The sequence below is a fragment of the Lynx canadensis genome, chromosome C1 (genome assembly GCF_007474595.2).
Source record: "Lynx canadensis isolate LIC74 chromosome C1, mLynCan4.pri.v2, whole genome shotgun sequence".
Classification (NCBI taxonomy): Eukaryota; Metazoa; Chordata; class Mammalia; order Carnivora; family Felidae; genus Lynx; species Lynx canadensis.
Window position 1 is genome coordinate 6,396,245 of NC_044310.1, and position 18,552 is coordinate 6,414,796.

General features: G+C 57.6%; 1 protein-coding gene across 3 annotated transcripts in view; it reads left to right on the forward strand.

Moving 5' to 3' along the window:
- The window catches only part of SPSB1 (splA/ryanodine receptor domain and SOCS box containing 1), a 68,391-nt gene that overhangs the window by 45,850 nt on the left and 3,989 nt on the right, over positions 1 to 18,552 (forward strand). For 2 of the 3 annotated variants that reach the window (XM_030325833.1, XM_030325832.1), the window contains exon 2: positions 8,994 to 9,836. In XM_030325833.1, coding sequence (XP_030181693.1) covers positions 9,143 to 9,836 — 694 coding nt within the window. In that variant the 5' untranslated portion in view covers positions 8,994 to 9,142. Of the gene's footprint in view, positions 1 to 8,881; positions 9,837 to 18,552 lie in introns of those variants that run through there. The other variant, XM_030325831.1, reaches the window with a different exon arrangement.

Here is an 18,552-nt window from a genome sequence, read left to right on the forward strand (position 1 = left end):
CTTTAATTTATACTTTATACATTTCTGGATTGAGATTTCTATTGTTTGTTTGTTTGTTTTGAGACAGCAGGAGCAGGGAAGGGGCAGAGAGAGAGAGGGAGAGAGAGAGTCCCAAGCGGGCTCCACGCCGTCAAGCGTGGAGCCGGCCCGACCCGGGGCTCGCAAAACCTCGAGATCACGACCTGAGCTGAAACCAAGAGCCAGTCGCTTAACTGACGGGGCCACCCGGGCGCCCCTCTGGATTGCGATTTCTGATGAGCATGTGTAACATTTAAAAGATCTCACATCAAGACTGAACACGCGGTTTTTAAAAATCCTTGTTGTGAGTCTCAGCCTGGCGGTTCTTATTTCACATGGATTTGAGGTTCTAGAACGTTGAGCTGTCGTTCCTTTGAACCAGCTGTGTCCTGATGTTGCTGGGGGCTCCTTAGAATGCAGACCGCTGGACCGCAGCCCCTGATTCAGTGGGTCGGGGATGGGAGGCCAGGCATTCGCTTCTCCCGGCAGGTGATGAAGGGGTCGGGGGACCCCGCATCCAGGAGAACAGCCTCTTCTTCCCGGAGAAAGTTTTTGGGACCTCGACCGCTGCTCTGGACTCAGGGAGTTTATGCTTGGAGTGTTTGAGGTGGTTCATCCACAGACAGCCTTTCCCCTGGGCTCCCGCGGGCTGTCCCCGTGGCCTAGCTCTCTGCCCGGCTTCCCGCCCCCTGTGTGGAGGGCACCAGGCAGGTGCCATCTGATGGTTGCCCAGCCCCCACTACGGGCTCCGTTCCCACTGCCTCTCAAAGGCTCTCCGGCCGCTGTCTCGGCAAACGTCTGACGAGGTGTCCGTGGGTCATCGTGTGTCACCGAGGTCCCTCCAAGAACAGGGGTTCTCATCTGAACGGAGTGCAGGCGCCTGCCGTCACAACCTTGACTGGGTGCAGCCGTGGCTCTTTATTTTAATTTTCAGTCTCTGTATGAATGTAGTGCCGATTTCCCAGGGGCAGGGTTCAACTGACGTGAGCCCTTTCTGAAAGTGCCGTGAGTAATTTGGGTCCTTCCGTAGGTGTTTACAGCAGGTGCATTCTTGGTCTTTTGAGGTCAGAGGCTAGAGCTCTGGACCATGCGGGCTTTTCTCTCCAAAGTCACCCGTCAGAACTTTCCAGAAGGGACCGATACGTTTTGTTGGTTCTAGGGGCAGAGACTTCACGTTTATATCCCCGCTTGAGAAGAACACGGCTCTCTCCTGGGTGTTCCGGGGGATCTCTCCTCAAAGGGGCAGGTGGAATGGGGGGGTGGGGGGTGCGGGGGACCGTTGCCGCGCGGCCTTATCCTGCTGGTGGGAACCCCTCTGCCAGGGGCTCCGTGGCCAGGCTTGCACGGAGCACGCCCCGAGCGCGCTCACCACCAAAGCGTGTCCCCGAGTCCTGGCTCACGGGAGCGTGAAACCCTAACTGACAGGCAGAGCCGGACAGCAAGTCAACAAGCTGCAAAGTTGTCTGAAAGAATCACAGACCGCTCAGGGCGTGCTTCTCTTGCAAAACTCTGGGCTGCAGACACCGATGTGTGAGGTGGGGAGGCGGAGGGAGGGGGTTTATTTGATCTTCAGGTGAAAGGAGGCTTTATAAATGGGTCACCTTGTTCCGTAGCCTGCATTTCATTCTTTCCCCATCTTGGGTCAAGACAATGGTTTTACTGTTCTGGGGTCAATCGGACAAGCTGAGGGGGACTTGAGTTAAAAGGAGGTGAGTGTGTGACTGCCAGTCTTCTCCCCGGCGGCCCTCCTGGGTGTGTGCCCTCCCTCCTCCCCCACCCCATCCATTTGTCACCGGTCACCTTGGATGTGTCTCCATCAGAGCCGTCCCTCCGCCCATTCAACAGACTTTTCCTCAAACCACAAAACAAAGGGATGGTTTTTAGGAGAGCTCGTATGGGTCCAGGGGAGACAGGAGCCAGCCCATTTTTACTGGGCAATTTCAAATTATGAATTAGAAACCGTGCCACTGGAAATCCTGGGAGCAATCACTGTGGAAATAACGTCCCTCTTTGGGACGGCCCCGTGGGCTGTACCCGGTGATTCTCGCCCTCCTCCCGATTCTGGATCCTTCCTGTGCGTCTTCCCGGCTGAATTAAACATTTATCCTCTGTCCGCTTTAGAAGAAGTGACACACACGTGGAGAGCCTTCAGGAGTTACTTTGGGAAATGACTCCTCTGTGGAAGTGTAAAGCCAGTATTCTTTTCCAGCCTTTATTCGTTTCCGTGTGCTTAAAAATCATTCCGTTACCCAAGTAATACGTGCATCACACACAAAAAAAGTCAGTTCAAAAAGTGTTCACGGTGAATGCATCGATCCTTCCACCCCGCCCCCCTCCAGGGTTAACCGTTGTGAAAGCTTTGGTGTTTATTCATTTTAGACCTTTCTCTGTGCCTGCCCACAGATAAACATGTGCAGATAGAATCTTCTTAAATTCCGTTCTTACAGAAATAGGATCCCGTCCTGCATCTTGTTCTCCATGGAACAGCGTCACGTGAGGTTTTGTAGAAGTCAGCCGTCCGAGGGGCTGTCTGCTCCTCTCCAAGGCCGGGGGCGTCGTAGGGCCGTGAGCGTCTCTGTCCCCGTGTCCCCGTGTCCCCGTGTCCCCGTGCAGGGCTCTCGGGTTCCGTAGGCAAGATCCTGGGAGAGCAGCTGGCAGGTGATTGCTGGGTGTCATACGTCTGGATGACGGCCGCCACGTGGCCCCACGTGCCCAGGTGTGTGTTGTGGACACACCCCCATACCTGCGCGTGAGTGGCTTTCCCCCACATTCTCTCTAGACCACCTCAAGCTTTTAAACCCTGTGCATCCCGCATGGCTCCCTGAAGTGGGATGCTTTTGCCCCTTAGAGGGTCTGAGAGGCGTCCCCTTTTGCAGTGGATGAGCTGGCTTTTGACCCATCGAAGATGATGTGTGCGTAGCATTAGTGGGGGAGAGTTGGGGGGCGGGGTTCAGGAGAGGGAAAGGGGTCTCCCCAAGTCAAACCATAGGGCTCGGCGACATCTGGCCTGACAGCAGGCACTCGCCCTCTGTGCCCCACCCCCAACCCCCACCCCTGGCCCCAGAGCCTTTAATCTCGTGCACGCGATTGTTAGGTAAATGCAGAGTCTTAAAGCTTCTGAGGTGTGTTTGCTCATGCCCCTCTGTGTCCCTCTTCTGGGAAAGACGAGGCAGTTTACAGGGCCAGTGTCCCTGCCCCTTGGCTGTGATTCCTGCTTCCCTCCCACTGTGCGCTCCTCTCTGACGCCCCCAGGCAGCCCTCCAGTGCACCAGACAGAACCAGGTGCTTGGCTTTGATGTTGAGGGCGGGTCCTCCCCCCTTTGTCCCCCCCCCCCCCACGCCGCGGCATACTGGGGCCAGTGCTGTGCCAGGTTGGTGAGTGGGAGGAGGGCCCCGGCTGAGCAGAGGGAAGTGGAGCTTGAAGACTGAGGCCCCAGGAGCACCCTCGGTCTCAGGGACGGCGCCACAGCCGCTCATCAGCGTGGGCGAACTTGACCACGAGGTCAAGGTCCCCGACAAGGGAGACGTGGTGGGGTGGGCGCCTCGCCTGCTGTTCCAGGTGAGAAAGCCGTCCACGCGGCCTTTCCTGAACCCCCTCCAGTGACTTGTACCACACGGGGCCCCGTGCCAGCCGCGGCTCGAGAACGTGACCCCACAGGAGGTGCAGCTCTGTGTTAGGACTTGCACGCTCTCTGCCCGTTGTGTGAAGGGGGCCCTTTCCCTCGCGGGCTTTCCGACCCACCCTTTTGTGGTTAGTTTTCTCCTCTGACCCTGTTTGATCTTTAATCTGACTTTCCCTGTCGAGAAAAATGTCGCCAGGAGCTCCCAACCCAGAATGACTTGTCGACTCCCCGGAACCGGCAAGAGGGACAGTCCGACGGTCAGAGCTCCTTTGGACATATTTTACTTTGCTTCCACTGAAGTGCGCGTGCGCACACACGCGTGTTTCTAGGTGCGCGTGCATTCTTGCTCCTGGTTCAGAGAGCCATCCTGCTGCTGTCTCTGTGCCCGTTACAAGGGCAACACCCCACCCACCAAAACCACAGATCCCCGCCCCAGGTCACCCTGGAGTCCTGCTCACCCCTGCTCCAGGCGTGTCTTTGATCTTGGGGAAGAAGCAGGGACTGAGGACAGTGGGGACAGTATGTTACTTGGGCAATCAGAGGCTGGTGGGGCGGGAGGGGTGCAAACGAGGAATTTGTCTTGAGAGCTGGCTCGCGACGGTCTTGAGTAGTCTTGGGGACCCCGTGTCCTGTGCTTTTTGTTTTTAATTGATTAATTTATCCTGAGAGAGACAGAGACAGTGTGAGTGTGGGAGGGGCCTAGAGAGCCGGGGAGAGAGAATCCCAAGCAGGTTTCGCGCTGCCAGCTACAGAGCCCGATGCGGGGCTCGAACTCGTGAAACCGTGAGATCGTGACCTGAGCCGAAACCGAGAGTCGGACGCTTAACCGACTGAGCCGCCCAGGCGCCCCTGTGTGTACGAGCTTTGTGAACGAGAACCCCGCAGAGAGAGTGAAAGAGCTGCAGCCGGGGGCGGGGGGGGGGGGGGGGGGGGGGCGATGGCCGCAGGCCGTGTCTGTCCTCGGCCTCTCTAGTTCCAGCCTCGGCCACACCTGCTGCAGCTTTATTTCTCCCCCAGGGGGACAAGGTCTGGGTCCTCCCAATGCGTGGAGACTCACTAGGGACTCGCTGGGCCATTCCAGGCCCTGACACTCCCGTGACAACTTTAGGCCCTGAAAGGCCTGGACATCCGTGTTTGCCTCTCAGAAGGCAGGAAAGGGGACTGGTCCCAGAGCTGGGGCCTGTACTGCTTCTTCTGGTTCCTCCCTGAAGTTTGGCATCCCCTGCCGACTCCTCGGCCCAGTGTTAGCGATTGCTGCACAGGCCAAGCCGGTGCCTCTGTTACTCCGTGCCCTCCCCAGCCCCCCAGAACCGCGTCCAGGCATTTTTGAAATAACGTCAGCAGTTGGCATGGGTTTAGGATGGAGGTGAGCAAACCGTGGCCTCGGGCCAAATCTGGCCCACTGTTTTTTGGCAATAAAGTTTTATTGGAACGTGGCCATGCCCGTTCATTTACATATCCTCTGAAAAGGCTAGAATATTTACGATCTGGCCCCTCACAGAACAAGTTTGTCAACCCCGGGCTTAGAAGGGACGTTAGGGGCGCCTGGGTGGCTCAGTCAATTGGGGGTCTGACTTCAGCTCAGGTCACGATCTCGCGGTTTGTGGGTTTGAGCCCCGCATCGGGCTCTGTGCTGACAGCTCCGAGCCTGGAGCCGCTTCGGATTCAGTGTCTCCTGTCTCTGCCCGTCCCATGCTCATGCTCTTTAGAGCTCATGCTCTAATAATAAATAAAAGTAAACAAACAAACAAAAAAAGGGCGGGGGGGGACGTTAAATTTGATTTGCTCAACATTTCAGACACCTGGGTCTTGGCTCAAGGCCAGCGTCCATCATAGGATCAAGTGCAGTGACCAAGAAAATGGATAACAGGGATCTTTGTTCAGTGTGCAGAGCACAGCCTGGAACGTAAAAATAAAAACAAAAGCAGAAGTGAAATTGCCAGTTGTACTAGTCCTCTCTGGAACATTGTCTCTGTTGAGGAGAGGTGAGCTTGGGACACCCCTGTCCCAGGAGCAAACAGAGCCTCGGAAAAGCTAAGGGCGAGTCCTAGGCAGTGGCCCAAGGTGCGTGAGTCCCCCCCCCCCCCCCCCCCCGGACTGGAAGCCCCAGGGGCAGCGCTGATGGGAGCAGAGTAGGGAAGTGCACGTTGGGGGCGGAGAACCTTACTGGCTCTTCCCAAGAAGGGGCTAGTGGAGTTTCTGGAGACCCCCAGAAGGGCAGATCTCTGCGGCCACATTTAAAAATGGAAGGAAAGGGAGGCAAGGAGGTGGCTAGGCGTGGACAGCATGAGGTCTACAAGAAGGAAGTGTCAACTTGGACCATCGCCTGGACACGGGGTGGGGGCAGGCAGGTGACGGGTGAATCAAGAATGGCTCCAGGTTGCTATGGTGGTTGACCATCTGGGGGTGACCCTGAAGACGGGCTGGCCCAGAGGCAGCAGAGCGGGTGGGCCACATCCCCTGGGCGGGAGCCACCCCGCGGTGCCGCAGACAATTTACCTTGCCCCTCTTCCTTCCAGAGACTCCCGCTGCTCGAGGTCACGCGGTCCGGGGGCCCGAAAGGCCCCTCCCTCTTGGACGGTGCCCTGGGTTGCTGGCCCGGGAGGGTGGGAGCTTAGCACAAGGGCCGCGCAAACGGACTTTGCCTGCAGGCCGTGGAATCTCAGAGCGTGGTTGACTGACCTGAACAGGTCGCCCCCTGCCACTGCGAGCTTATGCCGTCTTTTCTGTTGGCTCGCTCTGAGGCCGGCCTGACGCTGTGGCCGCCAGATCCCCTCCCACGTACGTCTTCTGCCTTCCACTTCGGCCCTCCGTCTTCGGCGGAGATGAGGTGCGAGGCCCCTTGTCTAGCCCAGAGGTTGGCCGAGCTCGGCCAAGAATAGGGACCAGCTTATTCTCATAAAGTTTTATTGGAACTCAGCCATGCTCGTGTATCAACGCACCGTCTGGGGCTGCTTTCACACCACAAGGCAGAGCTGAGTAGTTATCACAGGCTGCCTGGCCACAAAGCCTAAAACTTTTACTATCTAGCCCTTTATCCGAGAAGTTTGCTGATTCCTGGTCTCGCTGAAGCAGGAGTTATATGTGTGCAGGCCCCGGCTCACAGGCCTGAGAACTCCCTTCCTCTCTCCCTTTGTCACCCCCCATCCCTTCCCCAGCTCCACCCCTGACTTGTGCCAGCTCTCCCCACCTCCCCCATGCTCCATTTCCACCCGTTTCTGTCCAGGTAGTTTATTATTTTTCTACGGTTTATTTATTTTGAGAGAGGGAGCGAAAGCAGGGGAGGGGCAGAGAGAGGAGAGAGAGAGAATCCCAAGCAGTTTCCGCGCTGCCGGTGCAGAGCCAACCTGGGGCTCGAACTCACGAACCGTGAGATCACGACCTGAGCCGAAATCAGGAGTCAGGACGCTTAACCAACTGAGCCACCCAGGAGTCCGTCTCTCCAAGTAGTTGAAGTTAATGTGTTGGAGGGACTTCTCCCCGCCACATTTCTCTCCCGCATGTTCTGCCTGCCCAGTGTCTCCCCTGACCCCCAGCCCCTTTCTCACTCCCCCACCTGTGCCCGGCATGGGAACGCTGAGGTGCTGGGATAGATCCCACCAAAGGGCAATGGCCGTTGTGCTCCAGGAAGCAGTGAAATGAGCTCTCTGAGGAAGTCAGCTCCCTCCCGTCCTCCAGAGAGCTGACTGGGGTCCCCACCAGCGTCCTGCACGGGAAGGCCACTGGGCACCAGCCAGAGGGAGGTGCCCAGGCAGAAATGGATTGGGTGCTTCCGACTTAGAGAACTGCCCCGGACCAGCTCACGAAAATACTCGAATGGAGTCTGGGGAGACATGGAAGAGGGGGTTCAGGGAAGGCTGCAGCCTGGTGGGCCCCAGTCTCTGCAATTACCAGGACCATGTTCGCACCCCCAAACCCTGGCTCTCTCCACCCCCACCCCGACACAGCCTGGCAAGCAGGTGCCAAACCCTCCGCGGGACCACAGGCGAGTCCTGGAGGTTTCAATGGCTCTCAGGACTCAATGGGCCTGAAAGCTTGAAACGGGGGGATCCGGGACATCAGGTCACGATATCCACAGAAGTTTCCAGAACCAGGGTGGCCCTCTGGCTGCAGAGGGACACCTCTGCTTTATACCAGCTTTGCATACCTTCGACACAAGAAGTCCTAGCCTGTCTCTGAAGAAATGACCATGCGTCAGGGAGCGATCAAGCCTTCCATTCCACACCAGAAAGGGGAAGGCGAGACGCTTGGTGTGCTCGCTGAGATAAGGGGGTCGGGTCCAAGTGTTCCCACACAGGGACATTTGCTCTGCCGAGAGCCAGCCTCCTAGAAGCCAGGTCACCCTGAAGACGTGGTCCCAGGGGAGGGAGGCAACTCCGGGCTTGCTGGAAGGCCCAGGAGAGACAGCAGGCCCACTGCGGATGGCCCCCACCCACCCAACCTCCTGGCCCTGCCGGCCCCCGGGCACCCACGTGTCACATGCTCCTCCTTGGTCGTAACCCTCCTGGTACTGCCAGCCAAGCGGACGGGACAGCTGCAGTGAGGTCTCTCCTCCAACCCCATGACACGGTGAAGTCTTGGAGTCGGGCTTCCTCCCCAGATGGGCTGTTGGGACTCAAGGGGCCAAACACCGGCTGCTCGTTGAAGGGTGTGGGCGGGAAAAGTGACGGTCCTCTAAGTGTTGGTCCAGAACTACCTGGGGGTGGGGGGCGAGAGTCTTCATTCTCACCTGACCGGGGGCCATGAGAAGAGTGTCACTGGTGGCCGTGGCCCAGGAGGGACACGGGACTTGCTGGGGAGGTCGCTGCAGCCTCAGGGACCAGCAGGCCGGGAGGGGGGCTTTCCGCCTACGCCCGGGTCGCCTCCCCTAGCGCAAACCCCTGCAAACAACTGTGCTAGAAAAGAGGAGGTGCTGGGAAATGGAGTCCGGGAGCTTCCGCTGCCTGTCGGGGCTTCACTTTCCCTGCAGACAGCAGGGAAGGGACACAAGCCTCCCTTTGCTTTGCCCAAGGAAGATGCCCACTGCCCCAGGGCTGATTTCAGGATCCCTGCCAACTTGGCCTTCCGCCCTGGGAAACCGTGATGAGGCATTTGGAGAGTGTCGTGTAGCCGACACCATCGAGCACGGTGCCCGGTCCCCAGGCCCGCGTCCCCGTGCTGACCGCTGGTGGACAGCCCCTCTCCTTCCTGGCGGTGTAGTCGCGGGGCCAGAGCCCGCATCAAGTGTGCTGGGAGCACAGAGGCCAGGTGGCTGGGACGTGTCCGCGTGGGTAGCCTTGTGCTCCTGGTTTCTGGGTTCCCCTTCTTCCCACATGCCCTGCTCACCCCGCTCTTTCTCTCTCCATCCGATAGGCAACACTGAGCGCGCCGCAGTCCACAGAGGCCGCCTGGAAACCTTCCTTGGGACGTCTGTCTGGGCCTCGTTGGAAAACTGGACGGGAGACCCCACGATTGATGAGTTTGCCTTGGGAGTCGGTGCAAAGGTGAAACCAAAGGCGAACATGGGTCAGAAGGTCACCGGAGGCATCAAGACTGTGGACATGAGGGACCCCACGTACCGGCCCTTGAAGCAGGAGCTCCAGGGCCTGGACTACTGCAAGCCCACCCGCCTGGACCTGTTGCTGGACATGCCCCCCGTGTCCTACGACATCCAGCTGCTCCACTCGTGGAACAACAACGACCGATCGCTCAACGTCTTCGTGAAGGAGGACGACAAGCTGATCTTTCACCGGCATCCGGTGGCCCAGAGCACGGACGCCATCAGGGGCAAAGTCGGGTACACGCGTGGGCTGCACGTGTGGCAGATCACGTGGGCCATGAGGCAGCGGGGCACGCACGCCGTGGTGGGGGTGGCGACGGCGGACGCCCCCCTGCACTCCGTTGGGTACACGACTCTCGTGGGGAATAACCACGAGTCCTGGGGCTGGGACTTGGGGCGCAACCGGCTCTATCACGATGGCAAAAACCAGCCGAGCAAAACGTACCCGGCCTTTTTGGAGCCGGATGAGACATTTATTGTCCCTGACTCTTTCCTTGTGGCCTTGGACATGGATGACGGGACTCTGAGCTTCATTGTGGATGGACAGTACATGGGAGTGGCTTTTCGAGGACTCAAGGGCAAAAAACTGTATCCTGTAGTGAGTGCCGTCTGGGGCCACTGTGAGATCCGCATGCGCTACTTGAACGGCCTCGACCGTAAGTGTCCTCTGTGCTGTCCAGTGTGGCAGCATTCCTGGATTTCTTGTGTCCCCGGGATCCTGGCTGGGCCCGGCCAAAAGTTCACAGTCATTGGAACTAAATTGTCTTTAGGTAGACATCCCAACATATTCAGATCCTCGGAGGTCACTCTTGCCTTCCTCTGCTTAAATGAAGAATTCTAGCTGGAGTCGGCCAGATTACCTGATAGCACCTCGTGGATGGATGGATGGATGGATGGATGGATGGATGGATGGATGAGTGGATGGATGAGTGGATGGATGAGTGGATGGATGGGTGGATGGATGAGTGGATGGATGGGTGGATGAATGAGTGGATGGATGGGTGGTTGGGTGGATGGATGGATGGATGGATAGACGGATGATGGATGGGTGAATGGATGAATGAGTGGATGGATGGGTGGATGGGTGGGTGGATGGATGGATGGGTGGTTGGATAGATGGATGATGGATGGGTAGAGGGATGAATGAGTGGACGGATGGGTGGATGGGTGGGTAGATGGGTGGATGGATGGATGGATGGATGAGTGAATGGATGAGTGGATGGATGGGTGGATGCATGAGTGGATGGATGGGTGGTTGGGTGGATGGATGGATGGGTGGTTGGATAGATGGATGATGGATGGGTAGAGGGATGAATGAGTGGATGGATGGGTGGATGGGTGGGTAGATGGGTGGATGGGTGGGTGGATGGATGGATGGGTGGTTGGATGAGTGGATGGATGGATGGATGGATGAGTGAATGGATGAGTGGATGGATGGGTGGATGCATGAGTGGATGGATGGGTGGTTGGGTGGATGGATGGATGGGTGGTTGGATGGTTGGGTGGATGGATGGATGGATGAATGAGTGGATGGATGGGTGGATGGGTGGGTGGATGGATGGATGGGTGGTTGGATAGATGGATGATGGATGGGTAGAGGGATGAATGAGTGGATGGATGGGTGGGTGGATGGATGGATGGGTGGTTGGATGGATGGATGATGGATGGGTAGATGGATGAATGAGTGGATGGATGGGTGGATGGGTGGGTAGATGGATGGATGGATGGATGATGGATGGGTGGATGGATGATGGATGGGTGGGTGGGTGGATGGATGGATGGATAGGTGGGTGGATGGATGAATGGATGATGGATGGGTGGAGGGATGAATGAGTGGATGGATGCATGGATGGGTGGGTGGATGGATGGCTGGATGATGGATGAGTGAATGGATGGATGGATGGATGGATGAGTGGATGGATGGATGGATGAGTGAATGGATGAGTGGATGGATGGGTGGATGAATGAGTGGATGGATGGGTGGGTGGATGGATGGATGGATGGATGATGGATGGGTGGAGGGATGAATGAGTGGATGGATGGGTGGATGGGTGGGTGGATGGATGGATGGGTGGATGGGTGGGTGGATGGATGGATGGGTGGTTGGGTGGATGGATGGGTGGTTGGATGGATGGATGGATGGATGGATGATGGGTGGGTGGATGAATGAGTGAATGGTTGGGTAGATGGATGGGTGGTTGGATGGATGGATGGATGGATGGATGGATGGATGATGGGTGGGTGGATGGATGAATGAGTGGATGGATGGGTGGATGGGTGGATAGATGGATGGGTAGATGGATGATGGATGGATGATGGATGGGTGGATGGATGATGGATAGGTGGGTGGATGAATGGATAGATGGGTGGATGGATGGATGGATGGATGAGTGAATGGATGGATGGATGGATAGATGGATGGATGGATAAATGGATGAGTGGATGGTTGGATGAATGGATGGATGCATGGATGGATGCATGCATGCATGAATAGATGCTCTTTTTTTCTGGTTGGTCTGTCTCCAGTTTTGATCTGCAGTTGACCAAAATCTGGCACAGTAGCTGGGGGTTTATTATTGAGCTGGGGTTTGCAGTCTTCGGAGTATGAGGACCTCTTACAGAAATGAAAACCAGTGTTCTCTGTTGCTCATTAAACAGGTGTAGGGTCACTCTCTTCTGGTGCTGGGGTCTTCTGAGTTGGCTCCTTCGGGACATAGTCCCCTGGAGGGATTTGTTCAGTCAGGATGTCAGGAGGCCTTTGGGGGAGGATCATGTGGATTAGAAGGAGGCTGAATCAGCAGTGATTCCCACTGGTCCTTTGGAAAAGGTAGTGGCCTTTCTCAGACCACATGTTAAATAGCCCACATGTGGCCACACTGTCCTCCTGGTTTAGGAAGTAGAGGGTTCCGTGGGTGGCTTTGTGGCTGGGACCCCATGGTGGCAGGAGGTCCCAGAGTTCCAGAACTGTCCATCCCCATGCTTGGCCCTCCCTCTTTCATGGGTCCCTTCTACCATCTGCAAACCCCACCTTGGAAAGGGGGCGATACAGAAAGCTTTGCCTGCCCATGTGCTGACCATTTTTAAGAGGCAGGTTTGGCCTGGCACCCCGAGATCTAACCCCACCCTTAGGCCAGGTGAGCAGTGGGGGAAGCCCCTGCTGGGGTCAGAAGCACAAACGCTGACTCTGGTCGTGCTGCCTCCAAACCTTCAGCTTCTCCCATGTCCCTTCCCTACTTCAGCCTTGGAAGATACCAGAGAAAATATCCGGGGACATAAGGCAGAGGGAAGTTTTAAACACTTCCCTTTGGAGGTCTCCACCGCCTCTTTCCCTCGCTCCTTGCCCCTGGCTTTGGCTGGGTGATGGCAATGAACTCACCTGTGCAACCCAGTACCCCTAGGTCACGGGACTCTTGGCAGGAGCAGTCAGGTGTGCGTCCAGCAGGTAACCGCCCCCCAGGATGTTATCTCAGACCTGGTCTAGGGAACCAGGAGAGCAAGTTCTGTGAGTCTGTCTCCCCAGGTGATGGTAGTAGAAAGTCTACAGCCACATCTGCCCTGGGCCGGGAAAGACGGGGATTGGGAGAACCAGACACATCCTGCCCAGGACCTAGGATCTCAGGAGCCCTGGCCCTGGCAGAAGAATGACCACAGCCCCAGATCGTTTCATGCCCATTCTGTGCAGCCAGACAGATGAATGAATTGCTGGGCCCCCTGTGTTGTCGCCAGGCCACTGGGGCTATTGGTCTCCATAAAGCTGTCCAGCCCCCCGGTGCCCTCCAGGAACAGGTCCATCAGTGTTGTGTGTTTGCAGGGCTCCACTGTTCCCATGGCCAGCTCTAATACAGAACACAGACCCCTGAGTGGCCCGGAGGGGACTAGCCCGTTCACCCTGGCAAGTCAGGGCACACTCAGCCCCGAACTGTTCCTCTGCTGAGTCAGGGCGAGGCCCAAAACAGTCCTGGAGGCCCAGACGGGCGTCTTGTAAAGGGATGCCCTGTCAGCTCTGCCTCAGGTGGGAAGTCGGATGCTTCTGTAACTTTTCTTGTTGGGGAAATGTACAGGGCTTGAGGGGAGTGGGGAGCGGGCGTTGGAATGTGTTGTTGAGAGTTGCATTTGTGAGCCGGGTCTCGGGTGGAGACCCCCAAGTACCAGGTGGCTGGAGCCTACCTTGGGTTCTCTTGACTAATGATGAGGACCCCTCCCTCCCCTGAAATGCCATGCTGTAGCCAAAGCCAAGTTTGCCTCCCCGATGGGCATTGAAGACCATCCCTGGGACATCCAGGACGCGGCAAGGAAAGGGTTTACTCGAGAGGCAGTCAGACGAGGAGACAGGAGGGCAGGCCTCAAATCCGCCTCCCTGAAGGGAGAGTCAGGGAGATTTAAAGGCAAGAGGAAAAGGTCCGAGTAAAAAGTTGAGCCGGCTTGTGAGTGTCCAGCTGCGATCAGTCCCACGAACTCTTTGGTTCCTGGGTTTTGGTGCCAGGCAATATCCGGACGCCCTTTTGCCTTCTCGGCTCCCCCAGTCCCAGTCCGTCATGAATGGGCCCCATTCTGCACAACCAGTTGACTTTGGAGGATGCAGATAGGAAGACCCATGAGGCTGGTACAACGCCAACAGCCGGACACACACACACAGAATAGGATAAGTGCCAGCCTCGGCCCGCTCACCCACACCTCGGTTCCGTACCGACAGAGCACCTCACACTCTCCTCCTAGGGAAGGACCACTCTGGCTGCTGCGTAGAAATGAACGGTGGAGGCGAGAGTGGCCCCTGGGAGGCCAGGGTCGAGCCATGACAGTTTTCCAGGGGAAAGGGGACCGGGGCTTGGGCCAGAGTAGGGAAGTTGAGCTTGAGATGCTCACTGCACACATCTAGATGGCTCTGCCGGTCTAGACAGTCGGTGGGACGGTCATCCGCGGCTGGACGGTGTGTGACGCTGGGACCCCGGGTTGAGCTCACCCAGGGAGTGAGCGGGCAGGGCTGAGGCGGAGCCCTGGGGCGCGTCGGTGTTGCGGGGTCAGGTGGACGGAGGGGTGAGGAGGCGGAGTGGCCGTGGGGCTTGGGAGGTGAGTGGTATCCTGGACAACAAGTGAAGGAAGGACTTGAGGAAGGACGAGGTCCAGTATGGTGACGGCGGAGAATTGCCCATCAGCTTTGGCAACAAGGCCATCACCGGTGACCTTGACAGAAGTCGTCAGGGTTGGGGTGGGGGGAGGCTCAGAAGAGGAGCAGGAAGGGCGGTGTGTTCAGTTCCTTGGGCTGTTGGAGTAAATGACCCCCAACCGGGTGCTTATTAAACCAACAGAATGTAATCTCTCACAGTTCCCGAGGCCAGATGTCCAAAATCAAGGTGCCCAGGGTTGGGTCTTCCAAGGAGAACCCTTCCCAGGCCTCCCTCCTGGCTTCGGCTGGTTGATGACTGTCCTCGCTGTGGACGCATCACTCCATCTCTGCCTCTGTCATCACATGGCCTCATTTTATTGGGACACCAGCCATTGGATTCAGGCCCCCCCCCCCACTCCGGCATGACGTTATCTTAGCTAATTACATCTGCAAAGATGCTGTTTCCAAGAGGGTCACATTCTGAGGATCCAAGTGGTTCTGAATTTGGCGGGGGGGGCGGGGGACCCTATTCCGCCCACTGTAGATGTGGAGGCGGCAATTCCAGACCACCCCCGTGCTACCTGCCACCTGAGGGGAAGGTGAGACTGCACTCAGATGGGGTGCTCATTGGGCGAGGTCAAAGGGCGCCTGTGTCTTCTGCCAGGAGGGTTTGCTTTGCCGTCCAAGGCAACTGAGGAAGGGAGACTGTCATGGCAGCCCAGGTCCGTGGTCCATGGGGGGAGCGGAGTGTGACGGGCAGAAGGTCTAGCCAGGGCTGGCTAGATAACGTCTTCTCAGGGTCACAGCCGCTGGGGCGGTCTGACTTATTAGTCTGGGAAGTTGTCTGAGCCCTCCTTCCCCACCCACCCCACCCCGCCCAACGCCACCGCACCGCACCCCAGCCACCAGGTCCTGCCCTCAGCAGGGACCAGCGGTTTGCAGAGCCCGTCAGCCCAAGTCGCTAAGCGTGGCCGCCCTCCGTGCTCACCCGGCCCTCCTGCCCCTGGGTGACCTCCCCCACCGTCCAGCCGCCTCTGACCACAGCCCATTTGTTCTGACTCCTCCAGCCTTGAGACTTTCTGGGGCTGAAGCTGCAGCCAGAGGGACTGTAGTGTCACCCTTCCTCTTTCCTGGGGAGACAGGACCCAGCTTGGGCCCTGGGCCTGCCTGTCCCCCCCGCCACACGCCTGCCCCCCGGAGATGCAAAAATGAAAAGACTTACTTGCAAGCCGCAGACTGACCGTCCCCCAAGGGAGAGTCCCTGCCTCATGGGTCCTCCCTGCTCCCACTTAGCGTCTCCCACTAAGGAAGCATTTTCCCTGCGGTTCCAGCATTTTCAAAGTCTCCCTTTTACTGCTCCCGGATAAGTAAGTTTAGTGAGGTCTGTCGTGATTGTGGGTTTGGAGACGGCTCAGCTCTTTTCCTCAGGAGACTTTGGACTTGGTGACCTCCTCCTGGGGTCCTCCTGGCCTCCCTGGGTCCCCTCCCGGGGCGCCTCACCCGCTGGTGGCTCCCTCCCACATCTCCATTCCAGCTGGACTGCAGAGAAGTGCCCTAGTCAAGGATACTAATCACCCAACCTGCAAGAGTTTCCTTCTGGGGGAGAGAGGCCACTTAGGAGGGAAGGGATTGTTCTAGACGCCCTGTCCCCCAAAACGCTGGTCACATGAGGACAACTGGCTCTCAGAGTCGGGGGAACCGGGAACCAAAGGTGCCTCATTACCCAGCCAGGGGTCAGGCCTCCTTCCCTGGTGGCCAAGGACAAGGGGTTGGGGTTTTGTTTTGCCTCTGTTTGGTGAGACCTGCTTCACGTTAAGGAGAGGTGCCCACATGCCCTGGGATGGCCGTCCTCCAGCCACGACTGTCCAGAATCCAGCTCACAGAGCATTTGCACTGGAAGCTGCTTGCAGTCACAGGGGCGGCCAAGGTGACGGGTGGGAATGGGAACGTGGCTGAATCAGGGGCACTTTCTGACGCGAGACGCCGTCCTTGACCTCCCGGACGCAGAGTTCGTCCATTTAGCCTGTGAGCTATCACAGCCCCGGGCTCTGGAGGCGTGAGCTGGGTTGCAGGAGAGCTCCCGGTCGGCGTGCTGGGCCGTGCGTGTTCAGATAGGCCACCAGGTATCCATTGCTCCTTGAAATGTGGAAGTTGGCGCATAAACCGTCCAGTTCCTCAACCTTCTGCTCCCATAAAAGCACCCGATTCACTTCCCGACTGGGCGCCCTCAGTGCCCGCCCCTCCCATTCATACAAACCATGTAAAGTTTGTGACGAGCCCCTCAGCTTCCTGGAGATGGGCAGGGTGGCCGACACACCTTGCACGACCATCAAATAAGTAAACTCTTGCCTTCCCCGCCGGGCAGCTTCCTCGGTGGGATTTCACTGGGTCCCTTACTTTGTGCGTGGAGCTCGAGGCGGAGCCCGCAGGCCCCCGTCAAAAGTGTTGAGGTGGGGAGGCCTTCCTGGGTTCTGTTAGTGACCAACTGAAATCAGGGTGGATATTTTCCCCGGCCCGGTGCCCATCTCCCTCTCCGTGGCCAGTGCACTCCTGGTCTCTGCCCGGCCTTTGGAAAGCCATCAGACCGTGGCCCTGTGCATCATCGTTGACCTCCTACAAGATCCAGGGGGGAATGACCTGTTTGTGCCCTCACGGTCCCCAAGAGTGGGCCCATCGGGGGATGCTCGGGTGACGGGTCCTAACGCATCACTGGCTCCTGTCAGCTGCACCTTCCGCAGCTCATCCTGGCAGGTCGGTTATGTCCGAAGGACACATCCTTCTGGTTTCACAACCCCCATAACTGGATCATTCAGTGTGGTCCCAAGATGGTCAGGCAGAGGAGGCTCCCCCATATCACATAGCTGCTTTCGGTGGGGGGGGGGGGGGGGAAGGAGGTAGACGTAGGTCCTCATCCGTCTGGGTAAACTGCAGGGGGCCGTTGGGAACTTCCTCCTCCCGTTGGCCTAGAGAGAGCCCGACTGCCGAATAGGCTGGACCTGGGTGTATGTTCACTTTCTAGCCCGTGGCTCTCCCCTCCCTGAGCCCGTTTCCCTGTCGGTAGGTTGAGGGGGGCTGCGGTCCCCGCCAGGCACATGGTACGTGTTCCACAAGCCATGACCGCTGCTGGTGCTGTGATGTTAATTTCAGGTAGGCTGTCACCAAAAAGAAGGCAGCTGGGACTGCGGGTTTGCAGAGCTCTTACTGTTTAGAAACATTTCTCAGTGAGGGTCCCCGTGGGATGCCTTGGACACCATTAGGCCAAGAGGGTGTGATGGGAACTCCCTCTCAGTCTTCCCTCTGCAGCCCTGCACAGCTCTCTGGCCACATTCAATGGCTCTTACTACCTTCTCAAGTGCCCTCAGCCACCAGGGGAAGCCCCTCGGGCTCCCCATGGGAGCTGAGCCACACCCGGGAGGGAGAAGGGACTGGCCCGATGGGGGCAGATGGAGAGAGCTCCTGAGTGGAGGAGAGGAAGGGCCACCGAAATCCCCCACTCGGTCCATAGAAGGGCCACTCAGCGCGTTTCCAGGTCAGGAACCACTGGGAGGCATTTCTGGCCGTCAGGATCTCAGCTGGAGGAGACTCTAGGAAGCATCTGGTCTGGATTCCTCATCGTACAGATGGGGAAACTGAGGCCCAGGCCGAGGGAGTGGTCTGCTCGAGGTCAGGCTGCTGTGCAGGGCAGAAGTGAGGACCAGATGTGAGGCCACTGGCACAGGACGCTTTACGACGCGGGGGAAACTCCTGTCTCTGTGGGTTCGCAGGTGGGAGGAACCGGGTCCTGCTCCCCGGGGAGTCTGGAACGCTTGGCCCCCAGGCATTTAGTGCATTCTCCTGCCTCCAGGCAGGGCTGCCTTTAATCATCCTGTGCTGTCCAGGAACTGAGAAAGCTTTTCATGAAAAACATTTACCATTTCAGCTCCTTCTGCCGTCTCGCTGTGGCTGGCCACCCGTGGGGGTTGCTTGCCTTCATTTAAAGCCAGGAGTTTAGCAAATGTATTATCAAGCCTCAGATGGATTCTGTTTGTTTGTTTGTTTTTAAATTTTTTTTTTCAACGTTTATTTTTATTTTTGGGACAGAGAGAGACAGAGCATGAATGGGGGAGGGGCAGAGAGAGAGGGAGACACAGAATCGGAAACAGGCTCCAGGCTCCGAGCCATCAGCCCAGAGCCCGACGCGGGGCTCGAACTCCCGGACCGCGAGATCGTGACCTGGCTGAAGTCGGACGCTTAACCGACTGCGCCACCCAGGCGCCCCTTGGATTCTG